The sequence below is a fragment of the Acanthopagrus latus genome, chromosome 4 (genome assembly GCF_904848185.1).
Source record: "Acanthopagrus latus isolate v.2019 chromosome 4, fAcaLat1.1, whole genome shotgun sequence".
In the NCBI taxonomy this organism is placed as follows: domain Eukaryota; kingdom Metazoa; phylum Chordata; class Actinopteri; order Spariformes; family Sparidae; genus Acanthopagrus; species Acanthopagrus latus.
In genome coordinates, this window is record NC_051042.1 from 2,281,341 (window position 1) to 2,306,481 (window position 25,141).

The 25,141-nt window shown below is 39.8% G+C and overlaps 2 protein-coding genes across 7 annotated transcripts in view; both read left to right on the top strand.

Moving 5' to 3' along the window:
* LOC119018439 (myocyte-specific enhancer factor 2A-like) overlaps window positions 1-20,806 on the top strand; it is a 40,365-nt gene extending 19,559 nt beyond the window's left edge. For all 4 annotated transcript variants that reach the window (XM_037096114.1, XM_037096113.1, XM_037096115.1 and 1 more), the window contains 9 exons: window positions 76-264; window positions 4,342-4,545; window positions 11,921-12,055; window positions 12,520-12,721; window positions 12,967-13,020; window positions 13,945-14,105; window positions 17,823-17,949; window positions 18,421-18,523; window positions 19,361-20,806. In XM_037096114.1, coding sequence (XP_036952009.1) covers window positions 211-264; window positions 4,342-4,545; window positions 11,921-12,055; window positions 12,520-12,721; window positions 12,967-13,020; window positions 13,945-14,105; window positions 17,823-17,949; window positions 18,421-18,523; window positions 19,361-19,691 — 1,371 coding nt within the window. In that variant the 5' untranslated portion in view covers window positions 76-210 and the 3' untranslated portion in view covers window positions 19,692-20,806. The remainder of the gene's footprint in view (window positions 1-75; window positions 265-4,341; window positions 4,546-11,920; window positions 12,056-12,519; window positions 12,722-12,966; window positions 13,021-13,944; window positions 14,106-17,822; window positions 17,950-18,420; window positions 18,524-19,360) is intronic.
* Window positions 20,807-23,079: 2,273 nt separating this feature from the next.
* The window catches only part of LOC119017997 (multiple C2 and transmembrane domain-containing protein 2-like), a 38,996-nt gene continuing 36,934 nt past the window's right edge, over window positions 23,080-25,141 (top strand). For all 3 annotated transcript variants that reach the window (XM_037095274.1, XM_037095275.1, XM_037095276.1), the window contains exon 1: window positions 23,080-23,234. The gene's annotated coding sequence lies outside the window, so the exon portion shown is untranslated. The remainder of the gene's footprint in view (window positions 23,235-25,141) is intronic.

Sequence of the window (25,141 nt, forward strand, 5' to 3'; positions counted from 1 at the left end):
TTGTTTTGCTGTTCATACTTGAAACGGCTGAATAACATTTGGATTAAGTTGAAACATTATCTCTCTCTTTTTCAGCGAGCCATGCCAAACTGATACTGGAGTAACTGAGCTGACAGTGGCGCCATGTATTGAGGACTGACTTTTTTAACACTAAACTACCTGGAGCCCGCTGAAATTCTTCTTTGGCTGTCAGAGGAAGTTGTTTTGGCAATGGGGAGGAAGAAGATCCAGATCACCCGAATTGTAGATGAGAGGAACCGCCAGGTTGGTTTCTTCTTCTTCTCTCATCTAATTTTACATCTCAATGATTTTGTTGTATTGATATTTAAAGTGCAGCATCGTAACTCATCCAGTATTGTTGACTGTATACACTTTTCATTGATGTAGGTGCTGTAAAAAGTGGCAGAATAAGGAGGAAATATTTATAGAAGAATTCTGGCTTGTTTTCTGCACAAAGTCCTTTGGTTAAAAGACTTCCTGTGCACATAAGCTTCTTTTCTGTGTAGTTACTTCTCCCTGACACTATTATATTGAATATTTCCTCAGTGTTCAGTGTCATAATATATAGCCATATAAAAGCATCACTGCCATGCTAAATAACACCTGGAGGCAGTTTTAGGAATATTTTGGGTTGTTATGTTTGGTTTTCATGATATCTGTTATGTTGATGCTTGGCTCCTGCATACTGCCGAGAGCCTACTCTAACAAGTAGGTTTTCATTGCATCTGGGATCTAAAAGATCAAGTTGGAGTTGAATGCCTTATACATTTTCCTACAGAAAGACCAAATATTATGCAAGTATTGAAAGGTTCATGAACACTTGATGAAGGAATCCCTCACGGAGCCTTCAGTGGATCATCTATGGTTTCAATCCAAAGAACTCTGAAAGATTCCTCTTAGTCATTTTACTTTTGAGAGTGCAGCGGTCACAGCTGGTGGCAAGGGCAGTAATTTGGGGTTAGCTAGGTCCGGACGGCACCCTGTCATTAGCAGGGTGGGTCAGTGTTAGGGACACACAGTGGCCTTCTCTCCTCACCGTCTCCTTGCGCAGCCACACTGCTGCCCACTGGAATCCCTCTCTGTCTGTCTCCTCTATATATATCACCCCCAACAGCACAACAAATACCAGTCTGTCTGGACGGAAGGCGCAGGCTCTGGAAATAGGGATGTGGCTGGAAAATAAATATCTGGGATGATGTTTATATTTGATGTTTGGTTGTCTTGGCCGGAGCATTTTTAGATAGACACTGCTTTAGCTGTCAGGTTTGCATCACTGGAGCCTGTTGTATATTTAGGTTCTTGTACTATTTTGAGAAGTTGGTTTGTATTCTCGTTTCATCTGTCAAGTGTTTTTGGCTGGTTTTGCTCTTCTTTCAGTCGTTCACTCTATTGCACTATGCAGAATACACTGGATGGTAATGACAGTGGAGCCATGGAAAGATGCACTAGCAGTTAAATATCGAAAAGAACAGAAAAAATGGAAATCCATTTGCTAGTCGTGCTTCAGAAATAATGAATATAATTGTAAACATCATTTAAGGTCACTCTAAAAAATGAAAAACAAAACAGAACTGTTAACTGCCCTTGGAATCACAGTGAGAACTGTGGCGTCCACTTTACCGCGGTCATCTAATCTAGTTACTGTAATGAGATGCAACGTTTATTCAGTGGCTACTACTGCTCAAAATGCTTGTGGCATTAGTTCAGATGTTCAGCTTGGTTGAACATGAACTTGGTTGGCCATCTGATGCAGTCTATGCTCCCTAACTGGAACATGTGAGGTTGCAGGAACTCAAACATCTTGGCTGAGGATACTTTGCTTTTCAGACATTTTTAAAACAAATTAAACAGAACTGCAGATTAAATATGACATTATCTTCCAATTGGGGACATTTTAAGATTAGATTATAAAATGCTCTACTTTTTATGGCTAAATAGGAGACTAAATCACTTGTTTAACAGCGCATGCCTGTCTCTATCTGGCTTTCTGTGGTATTAATTATTTAAAAAGCAACAGTGCTATCGTGCATATTATGGCACTCCCTTCAGTTCCCTGGGTAAAAGCCTCCAAGTGGGGCTGGAAGTGGAGAGCAACTAAAGACTGACTCACTTTGACTCAAGATGGTTATGGTTATGGTTATCTGCATATGTCAGACTTCTGACTGACTGACCTCCAGTGACGCCCACATTGAAGGAAGCATCATTTCTGGCAAGGTTACAGCAGAAGTTACAGCAGATTGAAGTGATATTTCTTTGACCAGTGAATTCCCAGTGATGATGAGGATGTGCTATGGAAAGTAATAAGATGTAAGATGCCCTTGTCTTTATTTCAGGAGAAAGTAAGAGTAAGAGGAGTAATAAAGTATGGGAGAGCAGTGGGTTTTGTTAAACAGAACAGAACAGATTAAATATCTCTCTGAAATGCACACATGCTTGTTTGAAAAACGGTCAGTCTGATAAGGAGATTCCTGTACTTCCACACCCCTTATCCATGTGAATCAGATAATTTAGACTTGCCCTCACTGACTTGCAACCTTTGGCAAAACCCCAGCTCATTACCTTTTGAGAGAAAATGGAAATGGAAGGAGAAATGAGAAAACTGCTTATATATGTTCTGCCTCCACCTATCTGTAATAGCTAACTGAGAATTTGTTTACTGGAGCAAATCTAGTCCCTGTTAGAATTTATATTTAATGTTAATTTTAAATAAATAATACATCCTTTCATTAAAAACCTGTGATTCCGTGCCTTTGAGCAAGAACCTAAACTGCTGTTCAGGCAACAGAAAAAGAAATGGGAAAGCATTGAGCAGGCTGACAAGGACCAATACACCTGATACTCAGCATTGTGGGAAATCTTTGAGGTTTGTGAAGGAGGAGATAGTGTCACAAGTAGCCTCTAGATATCTGAAGACATGAGTCAAGATCCCAGAAGCCATGTAGAAGGAAGATGTAGCAAGATAAACACAGTGACTCAGTGCAGGGAGTTAACTGCACACCAGAAACAGGGATGAGAGAGGATGATCCATGTATGACCTGTGGGTAGTGTGTGGGTTTAATGCAAGCTGAAAATGCTCCACTCCAAACATTTCATTTGAGCCTTATGCTAGAGGTGCATTTCATGGTGTAGGGGAACATGGAGGTTTCGATAGTGCTTGTTGTCATCTTAGATTTTACAGTACAATATATCACTGTATTCTTGATTTTTTTTTTTGTGAGATATCTCTATTGAAGGTATGTGTCAGCAAATGGACTTTCAAGGCTGAACACCTTGATAGTTATCATTAAGGGAGGTGAAACATTACTCAGTTGCCTTCCCCACCCATGTTTCCCACCCATTTGTCCCTCACTCATTCAATCAGAAGCTTTCCAGTAGAAGCCAGTTACAGGTTACTGTCACCCACTTTTAGGAATTCAGTGTAAGAACTTCCACGAGAACCTTCCTCCTTCCACTTCCTCCTGATCTCCTTCCTGTGTGACATATTTTTTGTCTCTCCAGACTAGACGACTTCTATCAGGGACTGACTATGTATTTGATGTGTCTGTAGCTTGTGCTAATGCTGTTTTAAGGTTCTCTGGGTAAGAGCATTCTCTAAATAACTGAAATAAGACAGCCAGTAATTGTTATTATCTCTATTATTACACCACACCTTGACAAAGCACTCCATATCCCTTAGGCTGCAGTTGAATGCACAGTTGGTTACCTGTCCTGCTGCCATTGGATGGTTTGTATGATTTTGGATTACAGTAATTCATACATACATTCATACACTGATGGTGGTGGCCGCCATGCAATGTGCTGACCAGCACATCAGGGGCAGTTTGGAGTTCAGCATCTTGCTCAAGGACAATTTGACATGCAAACAAGGGGAACTGAACCGACAACCGTCTAATAACAAGACACTGGCTGTGCCCCTGAGCCACAAATTTTATACTTAAGAAATAAACTTTTTCACCCACTTAAAAGCAAATGTAATTTTTTTCATTCAAACCACGTTGGCCTTCACCTCCCCAGCACAATTCCATGTTGCATTATTATTATGCTGTATGTGTTCTGCCAGACAAAACCTGACCATACCAATTGTCGAGTCTGCTTGTGTCAAGGACCAGAATATGCTTTAGGCAAAAGAAAATTATGTGAAGAAGAGGAAAAAATGCATATGAGCCTTCAAAATAAAAATTACAAATGAGTTGTTAAACCATACTGTCTCAGGCATCCGTTTATTCTACCTGTATTGTAACACCAGATGTGTTTTTGAACAAGGACTGAATACATTGACATCAGGAGACAGGAGGGGAATTCTGAATAAAACAAATTGATCCTTAGTCTCTGTCTTTCTAGGTGACTTTCATGAAGAGGAAGTTTGGTCTGATGAAGAAGGCCTATGAGCTGAGCGTTCTGTGTGACTGTGAAATTGCCCTCATCATCTTCAACAGCTCCAACAAGCTGTTCCAGTATGCCAGCACTGACATGGACAAAGTTCTTCTGAAATACACCGAGTACAACGAGCCACACGAAAGCAGAACCAACTCTGACATTGTAGAGGTGAGTGAAATGGTGATCTCAGTCTCATGTCAAAATGTTAGTGCAAATGTTAGCATCGGGTAGCTTTGACATTCAAACTTATTTATATACAGTCTGTGTTTTAGGGAAATGTGAACTTTCTTTTTCCTCTTTAAATTTAGTGGGTGGTGAAACCTGTGGTGCTGTTACACAGTGTACTTTGTGAATGCCTGACAGTGTTTTGCATTCCCAAAATGGTGGGAAAGATATAATATTTGATGGTTTTCGTCATGTGATAGTTTGTCAAGGACATTTTTCCAACCACAGAGCAATATACAGAAAACCAACAAGAAGCAGAGAGTGAGATAAAACATGATTCTGTGCTTCCCCATCAGAGTTGAAAATACTTCAATATTTCTTCTGAAGGCTCTGATTCTGTTTGCTTTCATTTAGAGGATTGAGGAAGGAAGTAATTGCAGTCTGATATTTTCTTCATTTTAATGACTAAACATGCCGAGTTTGTGTGTTGAGTGGGTGAAAAAACACAAACATCAACATCGGAAATGACTGCAATGGGCAACATCTGCTGTGTCAGTGTTTCTAGTTTTGTCTACTCAGTAAGTGACGCATGTCAAAATATTCCAGTGCTGACACAAAATGGACTGAGATTGTTATGGCTCAAATTTGCAGAATATTGACAAGCACTAAGTAGTGACTGCTGCCAGGTTTCCTACCATTGCAAATCATCTGACTGACTGTTTATTATGAGCATTAATAAACAGCAATCGAGGCTGACCCGCTGGAGAAAGAGATGTTTTTGGTGATATGATCCAGCCGCTTTGAGGGGTCCTGCTGGCTATGTCATCAGGGTGCTGACGCTGGTGCTGTTGCATCATGGTCCCTGAGCAGCACTGTCCTGTCTCTCTCAGCATGTACTCATTGCTGCTGCCATTAAAAATGAATGGTCATCGTGACTCACGTTCTTTCTGTTTATGTAAGCTTCTAATGTGTGTTTGCCTTGCTGAGGGCCTGAATTTACTGCCTCCGCATGCACGCACGCACACACACACACACAAACAAACACACACACACACAGTAGTGCTTTACCAAATTAAACCAACTGAAAGAAAAGGCTAAACTTCCAAAAGTAACTGTGTTTATTTTCAAAAATGCTTCGCCTTCTTTACAGCAGTTCAAATCAGTGTTCAAGTTTGTTTCAGGAGAGTTCAGGCATGTTTCCAGCTTTCTTTCTTCTTCTCTCAGTGTCCACCTATCCATCCATTTTTTCACTCTCGAGGTTGGGTCGAGATGGCAGCAGGCAAAGCGGGGTATTTTATACGTATTCTAGATGTTTTCCAGCACTTTGTCTCTTAAAGCTAGGGATTTTTATTTACTTTCAGAGGATTTTTTGTTATTTGTTGAAAGTCTCTTAACATCCTGACAATAATCACAAAGTGAAATGCTCTGACACAATGAATTCTGATGGCTGTGGCTCACACAAGCCCATCCAATGATTTAATTCAGCCCGAATGAACAGGAACATGATTGGCAAACAGTAAAGCTTCACTGAAGAGTACAGCTGTTGAATGCTTATTTCATCCGATAGTAGTGGTAGAATTTGTTCATATGCATCATTAATAGTGACCATCATGATTCTAGATAGCATAATCCTGTCTATTCTACATACACACCTGTGTAAGCTCTATATGCCATTAGCCAGGCTTGATTTGCCTGTTTTGCTCCCTTATTTGTTTTTTTCCCGCAAATGACACGCAGACTGCCAAGCTAGTTAAAACAACGCCTGAAAAGTGAGAGGTTGATCTTTTACATATTGGTCAGACCATTTGCAACATTAAAGAGTAAAATTTGACTACTTGTAAAATTATACCCCACTGGCTGCAACAGACTTTCCATGTCAGGATGGACCGGCGTAATGCTTCTTTGGATTCATTGTTGTTTCTGGACGGAGCAAGTTTGCTGATGAATATCTCTCTACCACAATTATACAAACAGCTCAGACATGTGCTTTGTCACACAGTGTGTTTATGAGTATTAACATGCCCTGCACAGACTCTGTCTCTGTACTTACTTTGATAGTGTAAATATCCTTTAAAGTTGAAATGAGTTGAGATGAATTGAAATCTTCTTATTTTCAGTGCAGGATAAATACATTTGCGGGCATATTTACGGTAAACGGTCCGTTCCCATGGAATTACTGCACCTTAGCTACTGTCGTGTTGTGTTCCAGAGAATTGTCATATTGTATAGCTTGAAAATGTATGTTCAAAGCATTGTTCAACCTTGTCAGTAATCCCCCACAGAGTTAGCTGTCCACCATTTATGGTGTAAAGAAAAGAAATAATTCGATATTTGGGGAAATACATTTAGTCACTTACTAGCTGAGAGTTAGATGAGAATATTAACACAAATCTCATGTCTGTTTAGTCGTCCCAGCCATAACTCCCATAAAACTATTATAACCCACAGGGGGTAGAGTGTGTAGAGTGGGTTTTAGAGGTGCTGGAAGCCAGATTTTGTTACCTTTTGGACAGAGTTGGACAAGCTACTGTAGGCTTACCCTTGTTCCAAGTTTTAATTTGTGCCAAGCTAAGCTAACAGGCTACTAGCTAGATTTGGCATCTTTTAAGACCCCTCTGGTAGCCATCGTACTTCTTGACAAATCTAGGATTTTTTGGGCACACCTGAATTCCTCTCCTCAAGTACAGTCACACATTTCTCTGACAAAGTGCTCTACAGTGGCTATATCTCTGGGCTGGTTGTATTCAATCAATGGGCAAGAGCAGATTCACCTTCTTGAAATAAGAAACTTAAATCAGCTATTAATGTATGTACCTAAAAAACATGTCACATGTCAAACTGTTTCTTTCTGTCACTTAACCACATTCAACATTTGGCAGTGCCCTTTGTGTTGTTAAGTTCCACTCATAAAGACAAAAATAGCAAGATGGACTTACTAGCTTACATGCAGGTAGGGGAAGCTGGTATACGTCCTGCGCAGTCTTGTGTTTTTCCCACATCATACAAAAAGTTTAATTGGCACTGGCCAACTTACTTTCATGGTCCAAGTTGTTGTAATTACACATAACGAGACTGTCAAGGCACACAGAAACAAGTTATAACCTCAGCGCTCTGATCCAAATTTGGACAGGAATTACAGTTCATAAATACTGATGTCATACCAAAGCTGATTATTTTTATCTTTAGTTTGCATCAAACTATAGATTTTTTTATTACAATCTACACATCTGTTTGCCTATGGAGAAGATATAAGTGTAACGTCATCCTAACATGAAGGTGGAAGCCAGGAGAACAAATTCTTTTTTTAAACGATGGTGGTTTGCCAGCTAAAACTACAAAACTCTGACTGGTCAGCGAATCTCACTGACAGATTACCTTTGTCATAATAATAAGACAGGTTTGTGTGCAGCAGAATTGAATTTCATCAAAAACAGAGCAGCTGTCGAAGGTATGCAGAGCAGTAATTTCAGCCTGCAGGACCTAGAGATGAATGGGAACAGGAAAGGAAAACTACAATACACTGATAACTGACACTGTGGCATACAACAGAGCGGTTGATTTAGTTTAGTTCAAGTCTGGTGTGACAGGATGCTTTATAAAAACTGGCCTTTGAAAGTGTGTGAGCTGAACCTATCTGTCAGGGATGTGTCATATCACATCTCAAACACTGCCCTATTCTTAGCCTATAGGGCAATCTCCCAACTGGAAAAGACTCTCTCCAGGGAAAGAGGGGGCTGTATTTTATCTTTTTGAAGCAGCCCCAACAGCAACAAGACATCATCCTCACATGTTAAGATGCTTATCGTAGCAGCTTGTGCCTGATGGTGACAACGATCCACATGCCTCTGGAGATCCACCAAAGCCGACTTTGACATTTGAGATGATAAGCAGGCACACACCCTCAGATCCTCTCACAGACACTTTAAGATAGTCAGCAGTGCCCAGACATGATGTAGTGGTCTAAATCAGCATCTGTGGAGCCACATATAGCCCTCTGCATCTTGGACCCAATCCCACTAGACCCTCCTCTCCTGGGTCTTCTCTGTGTCTCTCTGTGCCCTTAGACTGTCCACTGTCCATTCTCTGAAGACAGAACCCTCTTTCATAGCTGGAACTGTCACCCCATAAAGATAAACTGTAAAGCTACCCGAGAGTGGTGTGAAACATATAAAGAAGGAACTGGAGCGATCACATGATTAATAACAACTGTCAGTAAGGTCAAGCAGAGTTTACACCTGATTCAGAGAGTGATTGAAGAGTAACAAACTCCTGATCCTGAGTAAATGATACGTTTCCATTCATCATAATGTGGCTCATTTATCCTTACATCATTAGCAATGACTGAAGAATGAGTCATTATACATTGAATATGATCCCTTGAGTGCTGCATTTTGCTCTGGAGTTGTGCCAACCTAATGTCATATTTTATGATGTACTCGCAAGGCTTAGATTTACCTTCACATGCAGGTATTTTACAGGATTACAAAGACTCATTCTGATGATAGTAGACGTTTATGTGATATATTAATGCAGTTTGTGTATCACAGTACCTCCCCACAGTAGCATGTTTAAAAACTGATGCTTGTTCCTTTCATTTGATTTGGCAGAAGCAGGGCCTTCACTCTCATAGGACAATTGTAAGGAATTAATAATTAATGTTAAACAGTACAACCTTCTTTTAAAGCACCAAATGCTGTTATCTCTAATGAAATTGGCATATGAAAGCGAAAATTAATGTTCAGTATTTTTCCAAACCAATGTCACTGATGATAGAGTTTTACAGGAATGTACTTTACCATGTGTCTGAATATGTGGTTTTATGTTTATATACAATATATACATTCACACAGCAGACACACACACACACACACACACACACACACACACACACACACACACACACACACACACACATAAGGAAGCGCCAAATCCCATTACAGCTGCCAGTGGTGGATAAATTAGGAAGATGACAAAAAGGTGAAGTTGACATATTATGGAGAAAGGTGATTGTTGAGTCTCTTTCCCAGGTTTTGAAATACTCTACCCAGAGGCATCTGTATTTGATAGAAAACTTAAAGTTAGCCAGTTTCTTCTTGATTATCAATCATTCCTCTCAATTCATTATTTGTTTGTTTTTTTTACCAGCATATCTGAAGAAAAATGTCATTTAGACTAATAACACATAATTGCTGGCACTGCTGCATGGTCACTTACATAATGAAGCATTGTGTGTCGTCCCATAATTAGACAAACTGGCATACTTGTCAAACATAGGGTCCATCAAACACACTGGAAATTTAAACTGGCATGTCGATGTTTACTGGAGTTTGGAAACAGTCAGTCATTGTGTTGAGCAGGAATTGAGCGTGTGATTTCTTAAGTGGTCACCAGTTGTTAAATTGCAGCTTCAGGCCTGTGGTGAAAATAGACTTGTGAGTGTGTGTTTAAAGCTCCTAGTAACTACCAGTGTCTGGGAATGTAGAGGACATGTGGTGGACAGACAGTCAGCTGGCTGCTTTGTTCGTCTGTCAGTCTGTCCTTTTCATGCCATGACGTGTAATATAATGAGGAGCAACGATGAGATGATGGATACCAGAGAAGTGATGTCATCGTCCAGGCTCACATGATGTCGGTATGATTTGATTCTTCACAATGACTCCTTTCCAGGTCCAGGTGCTATAAATTAACGTCCATCAATTCATCTGTCCATGATCTAAACAAATGATCTAAACCTAGTCTTTGTAAGCCACCTGAACAATGCCAAGTCTTTGCTTACCTTCATTTTAATTCATAATGGGAGTTATGTTTTTTAATATATATGATGCATTAGACAATGTGTTCAGGGATGCATTCAACAGCTGCCTTTGATTATCCTAAAAACACCAAAAACACGCAAATTCAAAGTTGTTTCAGTCCTGATATAAGATATCTGCCTGCTCCAGTCCAATGTGTTTAAAAGACTTGTGTGAATATAGATGAGTAAGTCACTGATGTGGACCCGCATGTGTCTAGAGGAAGACTACTGTTAATCTCGTCTCTACTCAGACCAGTTTACTGTCTGTCACGCTACTTCACAGCTCATAAAGAGAAACAAACTGTCAGACACTCGAGAATAGAATAATGCACGCTCTGTATAGACAGATGATATTTGGCTAAAGCATGAATGCAGCGGCTAGGCTGCTTTTCATGCAAAACATAAATGCATTTCTCAAAGTAGATTTATTAAACATTGAATTAGTCAGTGGAGTCATTATTGTGATTCACAAATATTGAATTGGACTATCCTCAGATCAGTACCTCCCAGAGAATAGTCTGGTAGATGGTTTAATGTCTTGCTTATAAACCTTATTTAGACTTAACCTGATTGTAAGTCTGACCTCATGTAGTTCAAGGTCTACATATTACTGTGTTGGTCCAGTTAACCAGAGAGGGGATTGACTCATAGACTCAGAGTAAACTGAGGAAGCAAGCCTTACATCTTACAGATGTTTTGTTTCTCACTTGTTTGTAGTCAAAACCTTTGATGAACATTTGTGATTAAAAATGTGGTTAAACACCTCCTGTGAGGACACACCATAAGAGTCTACAGCCATGGTAGTTACTCAGTGACGAAGTCCTTTGCTAAATGCAAAAGTCAGGATACTAATATTGGAATGTCCTTCCAGTCATGTCAGAAAAAAAACAACTCCCTTAAACAGTCAGAAGGAAACGACTTGCAAAAAATTAATTACTTTAGAAAAGTAGAAAAGCATAAATAATGTGTAATAAAACAAACACTAACACCTTCTTTTGATATTTATGCAAAGAGATTAATGCATTAAATGCAATGTGCAATGTGTTTCCTTGCTCTTCCTTGCTTTTGTTCAAAATAAGAGTAAAGGACTCACCAGGACAGACTTGCAGAAATGTAAAAATGGCCTCAGTGTTGGGGAAGTGTCTGTATACTGTGAACCTCTTCAAATCAGATCTGGTCTTGTCAGTTGTTAGCTGTCCTTCCTGCTCTTAAACCATATATTAGATAGTGAGCAACCAGAACCATACACATCCTGTGTTCTGCTATACCTCAGCCTGTGACATGGAAAAATGTTATTATTAATGTGTTTAAGGTCAAACCCCTCAGTCTCAGCTCGACTTTCTTTACACTTTGAAGAGCTTATGCTATTTTGTTGCTTTGTTGTTTGTTCAGTTTGTTTTATCTGTATTTGTGTCTGATTGCTGGACGTATGTGTTTTAAAGCTGGGTGTGCTCTAATAGTTTTTTTTTTTTAAATTTTAGACTTTGTGGTCTTCAATGAAGACATTTTCCATCTGAAACAATTCCTAGAAAATGGCTCTCTAAACTCAATGCCTCTTCCCCCCCGTGTTTATTTCACCTACAGGCCCTGAACAAGAAGGAGCACAGAGGCTGCGACAGCCCTGATGCTGACTCCTCCTACGTCCTCACCCCCAACACTGAGGAGAAGTACAAGAAAATCAATGAAGAGTTTGACAACATGATGAAGAGTCATAAAATTGTAAGTTGCATTGTAACTGACTGCACCATAATTCTTCACATGCATACAGTTACACCAATACCCAATGTGCAATTAAATGCCCTTTAAATTGCCAAATGAAGGCCTTGTTTTGTATTGTCTTTAGTGTGTCAAAAGACTCTAACCCATTGGCTTTTCCCAACCACATTTGCTCAGCAGGGACTGGAACAAAAGCTTCCAATCAGTATGTGTGCCCAGCATTGTTTTTTTTTTTGGCATCCTCCCTACTGGCTCTGAAATCATATTGTCTGGTATTTTTCTTCCCTGCATTTTTGCTTCTGTGGCCCAACATGAGTGGGTCAGTCAGTCAGTTGATGCTCATTGTTGAGGTACCTGATCAGGCAAACACGGACAGAAGAACACAACAGGGCAATCAAAAAGACAAAAATTATTATAGATATTGTATTCTGGTATTTATCAATCTTTATCTATCACTTGCTCTCCAGTCCACAGGCCTTCCACAGCAGAACTTCATGCATGTAGCACCAGGTGGCTTGTCGTACAGCTCTGGTGCAGGAGGACCAACATCACAAGCTCTAGCTGCAGCCACAGCAGCTCTGGCCGACAGTGGGATCCTCTCCTCACCTCACACACACCTCCACAGAAACATAAACTCTCCTCAAAGACCTACCAGCACTGGAAACACAGGTGTGTCCGCGTATGTGTTCCAGGAGGGAAAGCTGATAGAACATTTTTTGTCTTAACTCTTTGACAACAGTCAGTGATGAGAAACACCTTGTGCATGTAAATGTAGAGATTCACCTTTTGTATATATGGAACTTACCAGCAAAACCAGTTACGTTTATGTCAGTGGCCACAGAGCAAAAACTGGTTGAAAAACAAGTCAAAAACGATCTGTATGTATGTTTCTGTTTGTTTGTGTTTGTCCTCAGGTGGCCTGCAGGGCAGTTCTGATCTGGCTCTACAAAATGGATCTGGACCAGTCGGTATGTATCTCTCAGGAGTCACACAAACACACTCTGACAGATCCCCTTGTTCTAAAGGCCAGAACTTAACCTTTGAGCCGCACCATCACCATAAGTTAATACATGTGTAATTCAAATGAATGTAAACATAACACAGTTATTCACAGAGAAATTGTTATTTGAGAGTTTAAATAAGGTTCATATTTTATTTTTAAGAAGAATAAACCACATGTTGTAATGATATGTATCCTCTCCCAGAAATAAATCAAGGAGTAGTCTCACTTTTGTTGTGAGGGCTTTTCTTCAGTTTTTCTATTTTTACAAGCCAGAAGAAGTGAATGGTTATTGAAAAGTTTTAATCAGAAAATGCCAGAAAAGAGAGGAAACTGAAGACAATTCTATGTTTGCATGCTTTCCTGTCCTTATAATCAGCTCAGCTGTCACATTTATTTCGCGACCCCTTGTGGGAACCATATCCCAGGTTGGAAAACCATCTCTATAAACTGTCCTCCTTGCAGACTTTCCTCCCTGTCAGCTTCGTGCTTTCCTTCCCAGAACAGGATGTCTCAGATGAACATTGCCATTATGTAATGTCAAGAGCAAGAAAGGATCAATTATTCATTATTATCTCTTGTATAATATATAGCTGTACTTTCTCCATTCTAACCTCATAACCTCCCCCCTGTTTTTAACACACATTCCAAATCTTCAGTTACTTCTGTATTCAGGTACATTGTGCTTTCCACTAAAAAGGAAAGTCTTTGAAAGGCTCTCAGAATATCCCTGGCAAAATGTTTATTTGACAAGATGGCACACATGTGACTCTTGGTCCACCTGATGTTCGTCAGAAGTCAGTCAACTGGTCCGTCAGCTGTTAGGGAGACGTTGGGATTTCCATAAGATCAGATCTCAAATGTCTTTGTATTTCTACATTTCTGTGTTCAGTGAACGGTTATGTGAGCTCACCTGGTGGAGGCAGCTTGGGGAAGATCATACCGCCCAAGTCTCCTCCTCTTCCACCTCCTGGGAACAGCCTGGTCCCCAACAGCCGCAAGACAGACCTCCGAGTGGTCGTGCCTCAGTCCAAAGGAATGATGCAAGCACTTGTAAGTTTGTCTGTGTGGTGAATAACAACATGAAAAAGAAACTGACAGATGCACAGCCACTGCCTAAGAACAAGCTTATGAAATTGTTTATTTTCATTTTAAATGAATCTTTTGATTATTTTCATGATTAATTGATCAGTTGTTTGGTCTATAAATTCAGAAAATGATGAAAAATGTCAATCAGTGTTTCCCAAAGCGAAAGAGGACGTCCTCAAATATCCACAGCCCGAAGATATTTTGTTTTTTCATTATAGAGAAGTAAAAGAACAAGAAATTATTCAGTTTTTTTGCTTAGAAAATTCTTAAAAAACATTCAACTGATTGTCAAAAAAGTTGGTATAAAACAGTTGATGTTTAATAGATTAATCAAGTCTTATTTTTAAAGTTTTGCACTTCTTAGCTGCTTATGCATGACTCAAAAGGCCATGAAGCTTCTGATGCCTGACTTTGTTTGGAACCAGAGCAGACAAGTTCAGGGTAAATAGATGATGCAGCTTACCACAGAGTTGGTCAGCAGTTTTTCAGAACAATTTGTTTGACACCATCTGGGCCAGATGGTTGGTGAGTTTGCAAATGAAATCATTGTTCTTTTACGGAGGAGGAGACTGAAGACTCCACATATCAATACTTGTAAAAAAAATGGCTTTTCTAACCATAGAATTGCCTTCCTGGCATGAATTATCAATGCCATAACCAGTGTCACTCGTGTCGTGCTTTCCAGTTTCCAGTTTTTACGTTTTTAATGTAAACTAAGATTTTCATTTACGCTCATTGTTTCTCACACCAATGCATTGCGTGCATCTTTAATTCCTTACAAACAAATTGAAAGCATTTTATATGTGCATATGAAAGTTTGAGCACATTCTTACCCATAACAACAACAAACTGACAATATGTGTGTCATACGTCAGTGTCCTTGTTATAAGACAGCATCTAAACAAGAGGGAGACCTGCCCATGAAAAGGTTGAACTTGTTGTTTAAATCTCCTCAAGAAAGCATCATTTTCAATTTATTTTATCAGTCAATAATCCTGCCCCTGCCCAAAAAGGCTTGCTTTCCTCCTCTGTTTCCTCTGATTTTAGTAATTACGAATAATGTGTTGTTATGAGGGAAACACTTTTTTCAGTTTAAACCATCATTTTCATCATATAAATCAACATAGTAACTGATATTGCTTGATATAATGCTCACAGCACTGGAGTGGAATGTCTTTTAACCATTAGCACAAAAGAGATCTTCTATTTCTATGACTCTAGCTGTGGCGTTTAAATAAAGTGTCTTGGTAGACTGTGAAGCCAGCAAGGTTGAGGTCACCACTGGTAATCACAGTGATGTTTTGTGTCTTTTGTACCATGGAAAACTTCCATCTGAAGTACCTCAAGGGTCAAGTAGTCAAGTAGGCTGCCAAGTCATCCACTGGAGTGGAAGGGAGTGCAGGTTCTCTGTAGAAGCTCAAGTCAGATTTAAACATAGCATCACTATAATTCAAATGCAGAAATATGCTGTAACATTCTACTCACATCTCACATTTTGGCACAAGTAGGACCCCAGCAAGTGAACACTACGAGATGTCTGGGTGATTAGTTGCATGACAACAGAGATTGTGGTTTGGCGAAGTGACTCTGTGCTCTGCAGAGTGTAGAGAGAGTCTTCAGAGCTTTTCCAGTCTGTCTTCCCTTCAGATTGTACAGTCAGCATCTGTGCTGGGTAATTCAAGTTATTGATTTGCTCTTAACTCTCCTGCTGTTGCTCTCCCCTCCAACACTATGCTGTATAACGATGATATAACGAGTAGCAAACAATGGAAACTGAGGCATTTTCCCCCATGTTTTTAATGGTGACCAGGCGGCTCCAGTAGTCTGCTGTTGTGGGATCCAGTAGATTTTGCAGTGTTCCATTTAAAAAAAGAATAACGTTTCATATTGCTCTTGTTATGGACGTACATGTGGAAATGCAGCCTTTGAGGAAATGTGGTTTAATTATGTTGGATATTATTCAAAAGTATTCAAAAAACAACAACAAAAACCCTAGTTGACAATTTTGTGAGTAAGGAGAGGATTTTCTGACTTTATTGAGAATTTGCAGACCAGTTAGAAATGACAGGTGATCCTGTAGAAGTCGACGCTGCCTCTCCAAAAATGAGTTCATCACTATAATGCCCCACTATTCTAGTCAATCTGAGATGTTTTTTCCTCATTGAGGAAAAGTTTAAAAGTTCCTGACTTGAAATTTGCTGATTACTGGATGACAGTTAATTGTCGTCATGTTTGCAGTATTATGTTCTTGTTCAGTGGTCTGGGTGTTAAATGCCATTTTCTTTTGTGTGTTGACAGAGGCATGCAGTTGAAGCATGCAACAAAACCATAAGCAATAGAATGCTAATATTTCCGCCATGTTTCAACCAGCAGATGGTAGCTGCCCAGATGACAACATGTTTCTGCTTTTCACTCACTACAGCAATAGATGTTGAATTGTGGTCAGAGAGCAACTTGTCCATTTGATCACTTCGAAACTGCCTTTCACTTCCTCCTCTGTGCATGTGTGTGCATGTAAGTGTGCACTGTGTGATTTGAACGAACAGTGAAAAATAGCTTTTTGAGATTGCAGATCTTTTTAAATTTTGGTCATTGAGTTTCTTTAAAGAAATATCCATAAAGAACTGAGCAGGTCTGCCTTTCCCTGCTGGAAAAAAACAGCATAGACCAGCACCAAAACACAACTGGTCACCAGCCAGACCAGCATATGTTGTGTTTTGGTGCTGGTCTATGCTGTTTTTTCCAGCAGGATTCTCTGTTGGCTGCAACTCACCACAGATAACTCAAGAAAAGAGGAAGGAAACACTATGCAATGTTAGTACTGATGCAAATGTACTCACAACATTTGCGTGAGTCTTTGTGTCTTTTTTCTTGTGTGTGTAAGCGTGTGTGCACATTTAACATTGGATGACTTCATTCAGAGTGATGTCACTGCTTACATTATCAAGCTGGAATGCTAACACCCAGAGAGGAACAACACCAAACATTTAATTACTGGTAGAATTGTGTCAAGTTACAGAGTTTTGATTTCCAGGCAGATATAAATTGTGCCAAACCAACTTGAAGAATTATTGGCCTGCTGGTATTTAGTGGTTTTCTAATTAATTGATAAAACTGTCACTCATGTTAGTTAACACCAAGGTTGTAGCAGTAGGCCTGATGGTGTGAGACTGCTGCCAGTTTAAATTCAAGACACTTAAATCTCACAAAATAGCTCAAAATGTATCAGTGAAATACAGAAGATAAGAACTACTTCGATTTCAAGGATAGTTTTACAAACTTGGCCTTCAGTGTTTTGAAAGAGTGATTGATAATTGATCTAGAGATAATTTGTTCTCTCTATTGAAATGCTCCATGGAAACCTATATTTATACTGACACCATGTGGTTAAAATGGGGCATCACCAGTTATGTTCAGGTGTTTAGTGGAACTGGTCTGATGATTTAGGACAGGTTGTTGGGAGGCCCAACCACTGGGGGCACTGCTTTGGAATAGTTTAAAAAGGAAGCCTTGCGTTCCAGATGAGAGGCTACTTTTATTTCACAGATGATTCACTACTTTTATTTCTCTGTGCGGGCTTCAAGAGAAATAACATCCACAGAAAACCAACAAAGGAATGGATTTTAGATGAAAACTTAAAGAATAAACTAAGTGGATGTATCTGTTTTTATGTCTTTTCAGAGTAACCAGAGGCTGAGCAGCAGTCAGTCCAGCCAGCCTCTGTCCACCCCAGTGGTCTCCATCACCACACCCAGTCTGTCCCACCAGAGTCTGGTCTACTCCGGCATCAGTTCCGCCTACAATAACGGTACCTGATGGTTATTTGGTTACATCCTGCAACATTGTCATTAGCATAATTCTTGAGGAACCAATATGGCTAAAATAGACAGAAATGTTCCTTTTAGTTTTCTTCTTTTTCTGCATAAATGGATAGATTATAACCATGAATTATTTATGTGTGGTTAAATTTCAAATGAGAGAGCAGGACACATACATAACTCCACAGAACTCTGAGGTAAGGGTAAGGCTAAATCTGTGTTTAAAACAAAAACTGTGTTTGAAACAATACACAGATGTAGAAGATATGAAAAGGATCATTAGTGTATAAATCTGATTATTTTCATCCAAAATGATCACCCAATGCCAATATTTATGCGTCCTCAGATCAGCATTCTGGGGTATGTGAGCAAAGAAGAAGCTTTTTAGCCTGACGTTGACGTTGACTCCATGTACCAGTCTAATGCTTTTTGTGTGCTATGATGTCATCTCTCTTCATCAGATTACTCCCTGAACAGTGCAGAGCTGTCGGGCTTCAGCTCCCCTGCAGGCTCCTCCTTGGGCTCCATGACAGCATGGCAGCAACACCAGCTGAGTTCACTTGGGTAAATATCTGACTTACTTAACTTAGTTGTCTTCATGAGTGATCACAGGTTTTACTATTGATCAATTTTGGTAGCTGACATATTTATGTAACTTACTTTAAAAAAGCACCTGAGATGTAGAGTGTACAGAACAGGGGGGAAACATATGTAGGAGAGGACAAAAGCAATCAGGAGTTTTTCAGAATTGGTAATATTTGGTTTCACTTGGTAATAAAAAACGAAGTCAGCGACTTGACAGTGTAGGATTGAGTGACATCTAAGAATGTGGTTGCAGATTGCACCAACTGAATACCCCTCATTTCACCCTCCCCTAAAAGCGAAACCCCAAAAGCCGTCACTTGAACCATTGTTTGGTTTGTGCATTGTGCACTTTGTGGCGGAGGACCTGTAGACTGTTGTACTCTGTAGATCTATATTCTAATTTTAGGGTAATGAAAACACAGCAATTCTTTGTGATTATACACTAATGAAACCACGATTATGAAGGTAATTTACACTGAATCTATTATTAAATCTCTAAAATAGATCATGCTTTGTAATCTCATTAAACAGTATGTTTTATATGTAAAATGTTTGAATCATAACTCTCTTAATGGTATAAACGTGGAAGCTTAAAGCATCATGAAATGAAAAAGCTCAAGTAAAGTACAAGTAGCTCAGTTAAGTACTTAATTTCAGCACTTCAGTACTCTACCACAGGACAGGTTTCAGTATCAGCCAACCACAGAGAAAACATGTTCTCTGTCTGCAGAGCTGTTAAGTTTCACCACTAGGTGGCGCCTTCACTCCACAGTCAAAGACCGTGAACACCCTCCTCCCCTGTCCCTTTCTGTGTAGGTCAGCTGGCTCCAGTCTCTCCATCAACACTAACCACAACATCAACATCAAAGCTGAGCCGATCTCCCCGCCCCGTGACCACCTCAGCCAATCAGGATACATAACCCAGGCTCATGCAGCTCCTCCTCCTCACCATCACTCCTCCACCTCCTCATCTGTCAGAGCAGAGATGGGGAGGTCCCCTGCAGACAGCATCAGCTCCTCCTGCAGCTCCCACGAGGGTGGCAGCGACCGGGAGGAGCAGCAGCGGCCGGACTTCCATCTGCTCCCCGTGACTCGGTCAGAGAGTCCAACGGTCAAACGAATGCGAATGGACAGCTGGGTGACATAAAGCCTGCAGTCACATGATGACACAATACCAGGGCAAACACAGGAAGGACACTGTTATGCAAATGAAATGTGGATTTTATTGATGTGTTATTTTTAATCAAGATACTTCTAGTTGTTTTATTTGTTGGTCAGACTTTGGAAAAAGGGTTGAAAATCAGTCAGATTCATCTCATCACCTTTCAGACAATCTTCAGTGGTACTTAAACGCAACACGCCATCCTTTCAAAGTATGTATCATGTAAACATTACAGACTGAAAATGTGGGTCCAATTGCAGTACAATCTGTCATTTTCTTACCTAGTGGGATGCAGTACAGTGCACAGAAGAAGGAAAAGGTGATATGAATGTTGTCTGTCCGTTTTCTGTCTCCATGATTCGGTTAGTACAGATGTGAAGTGCTTCTGCTTCTGTCTCCCACTGGGTGTCACACATTTCACTTCTGATCTTCTCAGGGTTTGAAACATTGAATGAGTCCAACATGAAAGCAATACTCCCTCCACATCATCCCTGCCCTTCCTCTGAATACACTTATTTATATCAGCCAAAGCAGTATGCTGTTCTTATGTTGTTTGTGTGTGTTTTTATATTGTGCTCAGAATATGATAATATTTCATCAAGATTTCAGACTGAAAGCCATGGACACTTGTTCTGTATGTACTACAGAAGTATGTCGTTAATGTTTTGTATATACTATCTTTAATATATATCACTTTTGGTGTAACTATATATTGTTGATCTGTTGTATCTGCCTGGGTAAAACATGACACCTCCACCGGATTTTACAAAAGGATACTTTTGTGGATGATTACCAGAATTGCAAGGCACTGTGCTATCTGTTTTGTGAAGGGCGCTGTGTTGCACAGTCTTAACACCAGGTCTTTTAAAATATGAGAAAAATTGAGCCTTTCAGAAATTAAGACAAAGATGCTGATAGAGACGAAGAGGAATTCTGATTTTGCATGATATCCCCAGCAGGAATAAATCTGGTCACACTGATCAGTAAGAGAATCGAGGGGCTCATATGGGATGAGATGAAATCTGCACAGGGAAACTCACACAGGGTCACATTACTCACAGATAAATACACACCTAACAACTGCAAATGTTGTACTTACATTGTGTGCGTGGTTGTGCATTTGTACATTACTTCCTCTAGTGTGTGTTTAAAGGCATAATGAAGGAATTAGATTTCAGGAAGCTGACAGGCTATGAAATTTGAACAGAAGTTACCTTGTTGAATATTTACAAGATTAGAAGGTATATTCTTCTGAGTTACTGCATTTTTTTAATTAATAAAAAATGTACACACAAATCTTAGCCTACCTCAGATGAAGGTATATAAATGCAAACAAGACTGATAGCAGGTCAGTGAATCAGTTTTATTCAAAGAGTTTTTGAGTGAGAGGTAGAAGAATGTAGGTCTTATCAGGTTGGTGATGGGGATTTACTCAACGGTTGTGTTTCTGAGCTGTGAAATGACTTGTGGAGAAAACGAAACATGTGGTGAGGGGTGCAAAAGTTGCAAGGTAACCACAGGGGCTCCACTGAGTGATTCAGTAAGATGGGTGGGAAAGATACCAGTTGGGGGCTTGAAAGCAAAGAAACTAAAGAGTTTGCAAGCCTTTTATAGAAGAAAGAAAACAGTTGGGGATCATAAACTGTCATCAAAATAATCCAAAAGCAGTGCTGCATTTGAATGATAGCAGCCTCATAGGAAAATATCTTGTATCTGGATATCACAGATGGAGGGTTAAAGATACAGATACAGACAGATGCATAAGTAAGATACGGTGAAGGTCAAAACCACAACTGCAAATGACGTCACGGTGTTTGGTTCATGGGAATGTTGGAATGAGACAGGAAATGGAAAAAAAAGAAAATTGTTAACAGTCAGTGTGGCTGTTTAAAACACACTGATAGCATACCAGTGTACTAGATGGGCTATTATGATAATTCGACTGTAATAGCCTTCTGCAAGACGAGAGGAACGATGTAGTTCTCAGAGGATGAACTCAGTAAGTCACACGTATTCTGTATACAGCAGAGCAAGCATAAACTGTGGCATGTGGTAGAGAACTCACACAAAAGTTAAATAAGTATGAGCCAGGAGGTAAACTATGAATGAAGTGGAGGAAGTTGAGGATGTGGAACAGGCTGATAACGATCTATAGTGTGAGAAGATATTAGTGTGTAGAGGTTACTGGTAATGTCATAAATGCAGATAGCAGGTAAAACATAAATGCTAATGGAACAATATTATATATGTCAGTGTCACTTTGTTGATTAACTTCACACCTTTAGTCAAATGAGCAGCTCTTGAAAGGTAACTCAACACAGTAATTGCATGAAGAGTTTGTATGCTTGTAAGGAAAAGTGGTGCAACAGAATTTAAGTTCAGATAAAGATAAAACAACACAGATCAAGGTCTCACTCTCGCTCACCCTGTGCAGTGAGGTGGAGAACTGGAGGGTGGAGGGATTAAGAGCAAACAGCTGTTTGAGAAAAGGATTAGGTTCATGTGAGCCACAAAAGACTGCTCTAGCAACGTAAACGCAAAGTAAAGCAAACAAAAAAGCTTTTTCTTTTTTGTAAATAATTCTGGTGGACATGATAATGGGGGTCAAAATATCCTCACACAGGCCTAATAGATTTGCATGATTACACAGCGGACTCCCACTTTGTGGAACACAATGTGATTAGATTTATTGTGACTATTAAATTAACTTCAGGTGAAAGTGCAGCAGCAGCTTCAGCTCAGCTGCAGCTACACTTCACCACCTGACCTGCAACATGTTGTGAAGGCCAATAAAACGTTTTAGTCATAAATCTGTGTCGTCCAAAGTGCACATCAAACTGACAAATAGATTCCCAACATTAATGAAAGTTTATCAGATGGGGAGAGTGTATTTGAATTACTTCTGGTCTGTGACCGGATTTAATTGACTCAAAACACAACATAGGGGTGAGATTTACTCTGAGATTTGGCAAACAAGCGTCAATCTGACATACCGATCTTAATGCTCCCATTATGGTCAAGCTAGCTGCAGTGATAAAACTAAACCGGAAACATTTTTAAAAAATAAAATAAATTAAATTAAAGGCATTCGTGTTGAGTTGAACAAACTCATTTGATTGAACCCATAAACTTATGGTAATTATATTTGCTATACATGTGTTCAGGCTATTTTACTACAGAAAAATGTGTCAACTAAAACATGTTTACATTTCTTTTTTGTTCAAATAGCCCCATTAAAGCCTACTCGTACATAAACTTATTAAAGATGTACTTTTTGTTAAACATGTACATTTTCTGGACTTTTCGTGGGTTTTGCTTGGTGCACGCGCTCGCCGACAGGGCTTTTATTGTGAAAGTCCTCTTCCAGAAGCGCCTCTGGTGTCCTGCCTTCATGTCTGATGCACCGAGAGGAGGAAGTCTCGTCTGAGATCCGCTCAGTACGGTCGATGTTCTGGGCGGCTGCTGGCGCTCAGCAGCCATGAGGTGAATGAGAAAAAAGCGTCGGAGGTTTTCAGCAGCGGGGAAAAGGTAAACAATTAACTTTTCTACAGCAGAAGCAGAACGTGACGAGGTTTAGCTCAGGTACCTGTGAGGGTCTGTGAGGTGGGGCTGGCCAGGTGAGCCTCCTTCCTGCCCGGAAACATTTCCTCTGGGCCAACTCCGGGAAAAAAAAAAAAAAAAAACACCTGGCAGGACTTTGTAATACATAGATTGGCAAACTCTGTGCAGCATGATGAAAAGAAAAAAAATCCCATGTTGAGTTTGAACAGACAAAAGTAGAAGTGCTGTCGAGTCTCGTCCACTCATGCAGTGTGTGTAGACTCCACCACACAGAAGTTACTGCTGTTGCCAAAGTCTTGTGTCACTTTTAGACAGTTGGAGTGTTGTGGTGGCGGCCACATCGACCCAGTGAAGGACTGAGGGACAATAATACCATAACATTGTTCTTATAAGCGAGATGATGATATTTGGCTTCATGATTAGGAGACTGGTGTGACTTCATCTGAGGGAGCAGTCGGTCACTTTCAGGCAGTCTCTTTGCAGAGGGTGGAGAGTGTTACTCTTCTGTTTTTTTTATGACTTCATGCATGACTGTGGAGAAGTAGCGTTTATATTATTATTATTATTATTATTATTATTATTATTATTATTATTATTATTATTATTATTCACCAATATTGATGGCCTGAGTGAATAGGGCACTTTCACTAACTCTGGATGCCACTTTAAACCTCTTAAGATCACAAAATGAAGAGGACTTTCAGCATATTGTTGGTTTGGGGTTTGTTTATGTTGTGGCAGCATGCAAACGCTGGTAACCTTGAACTGTTGCTGAGGTTAGAGGTCCACTGCCACAGTGCAGTTTTTCTTCATGCATCAGTAATTTTAGCTTTTTGTAGTGTGTTTACCACATGCAGCTTTAGACTTGCCCCATATCAAACTGTGAAATAGTTTCAGGAAATAACCTCACGTCTTGTTCAGACAGGACTGTCAGGCAGTTGCTCAATTTGGCCCAACGACTGACAATTAACATAAAAGCCATATCATAGTGACTGATACTGTTTTAGCTTATAAAACATTACGATGAGAAGATAACTGTGCAGTAGGTATTTAAAAATGATCGTGTTTCCTTATGATGTACAGTTAATGATTATCTGGAATCTGCTGTCTGAGTGAGAATTACTGTGGTCTTAATTTGTGATATTTTTTAAAATGTGTTTTCATTACATCTTCATCACTCACATCTCTGCAGTTTTGAGGACCAGGCCTGTAAAAGGGCTTTTATGTTTAACAACGGATTAACCCAGTATCATTTTAAAACACTATCATCCCTTATTTGTATTCTGTCAGCCGTTATGTAAAATCTGTGTCTTCTGTATTGTTCAAACGGTGGTGACCCCATTTTGGACTGGCAGTAGAAACACTGTTTATGCATGATTTTCTCACAGTCATCAGTTCATACATCAGCCTGCTCCAGTGCCTGTTGAAAAAATGAATTTGCAGAATTTATGGTTACAGAATTTGACTATTAGCAAGTTATGTTACTACTGTTACACACTCTGACTGCACTCTGACACGACTTGACCCCACTCATATTGTTACGGCTCTCCTCATACTGGAGAAACATCACGAGAAGGAAAACATCCCTGAATAGAGCATTTATTAGCCAGTTATGAACAGATGTATTTTATACGTATACTCCCAGTCATTACAGCCCACCCATGTAAGGCAGCACAATTCTGCCTGTACTTTTTCCTGTTAGTCACCGTAGAGCATTGTATATTAGTGAAATCATGAGATATCAACACATCGGGACTCACAGTATTTATCTGAGTGTTTTCTCCTCAGAAACACTAAATAAATGCTACGACTGGATGAAATCATGAAATATCAGAATATTTCTGACCTAACACATCGATATTGTTCCTGTAACA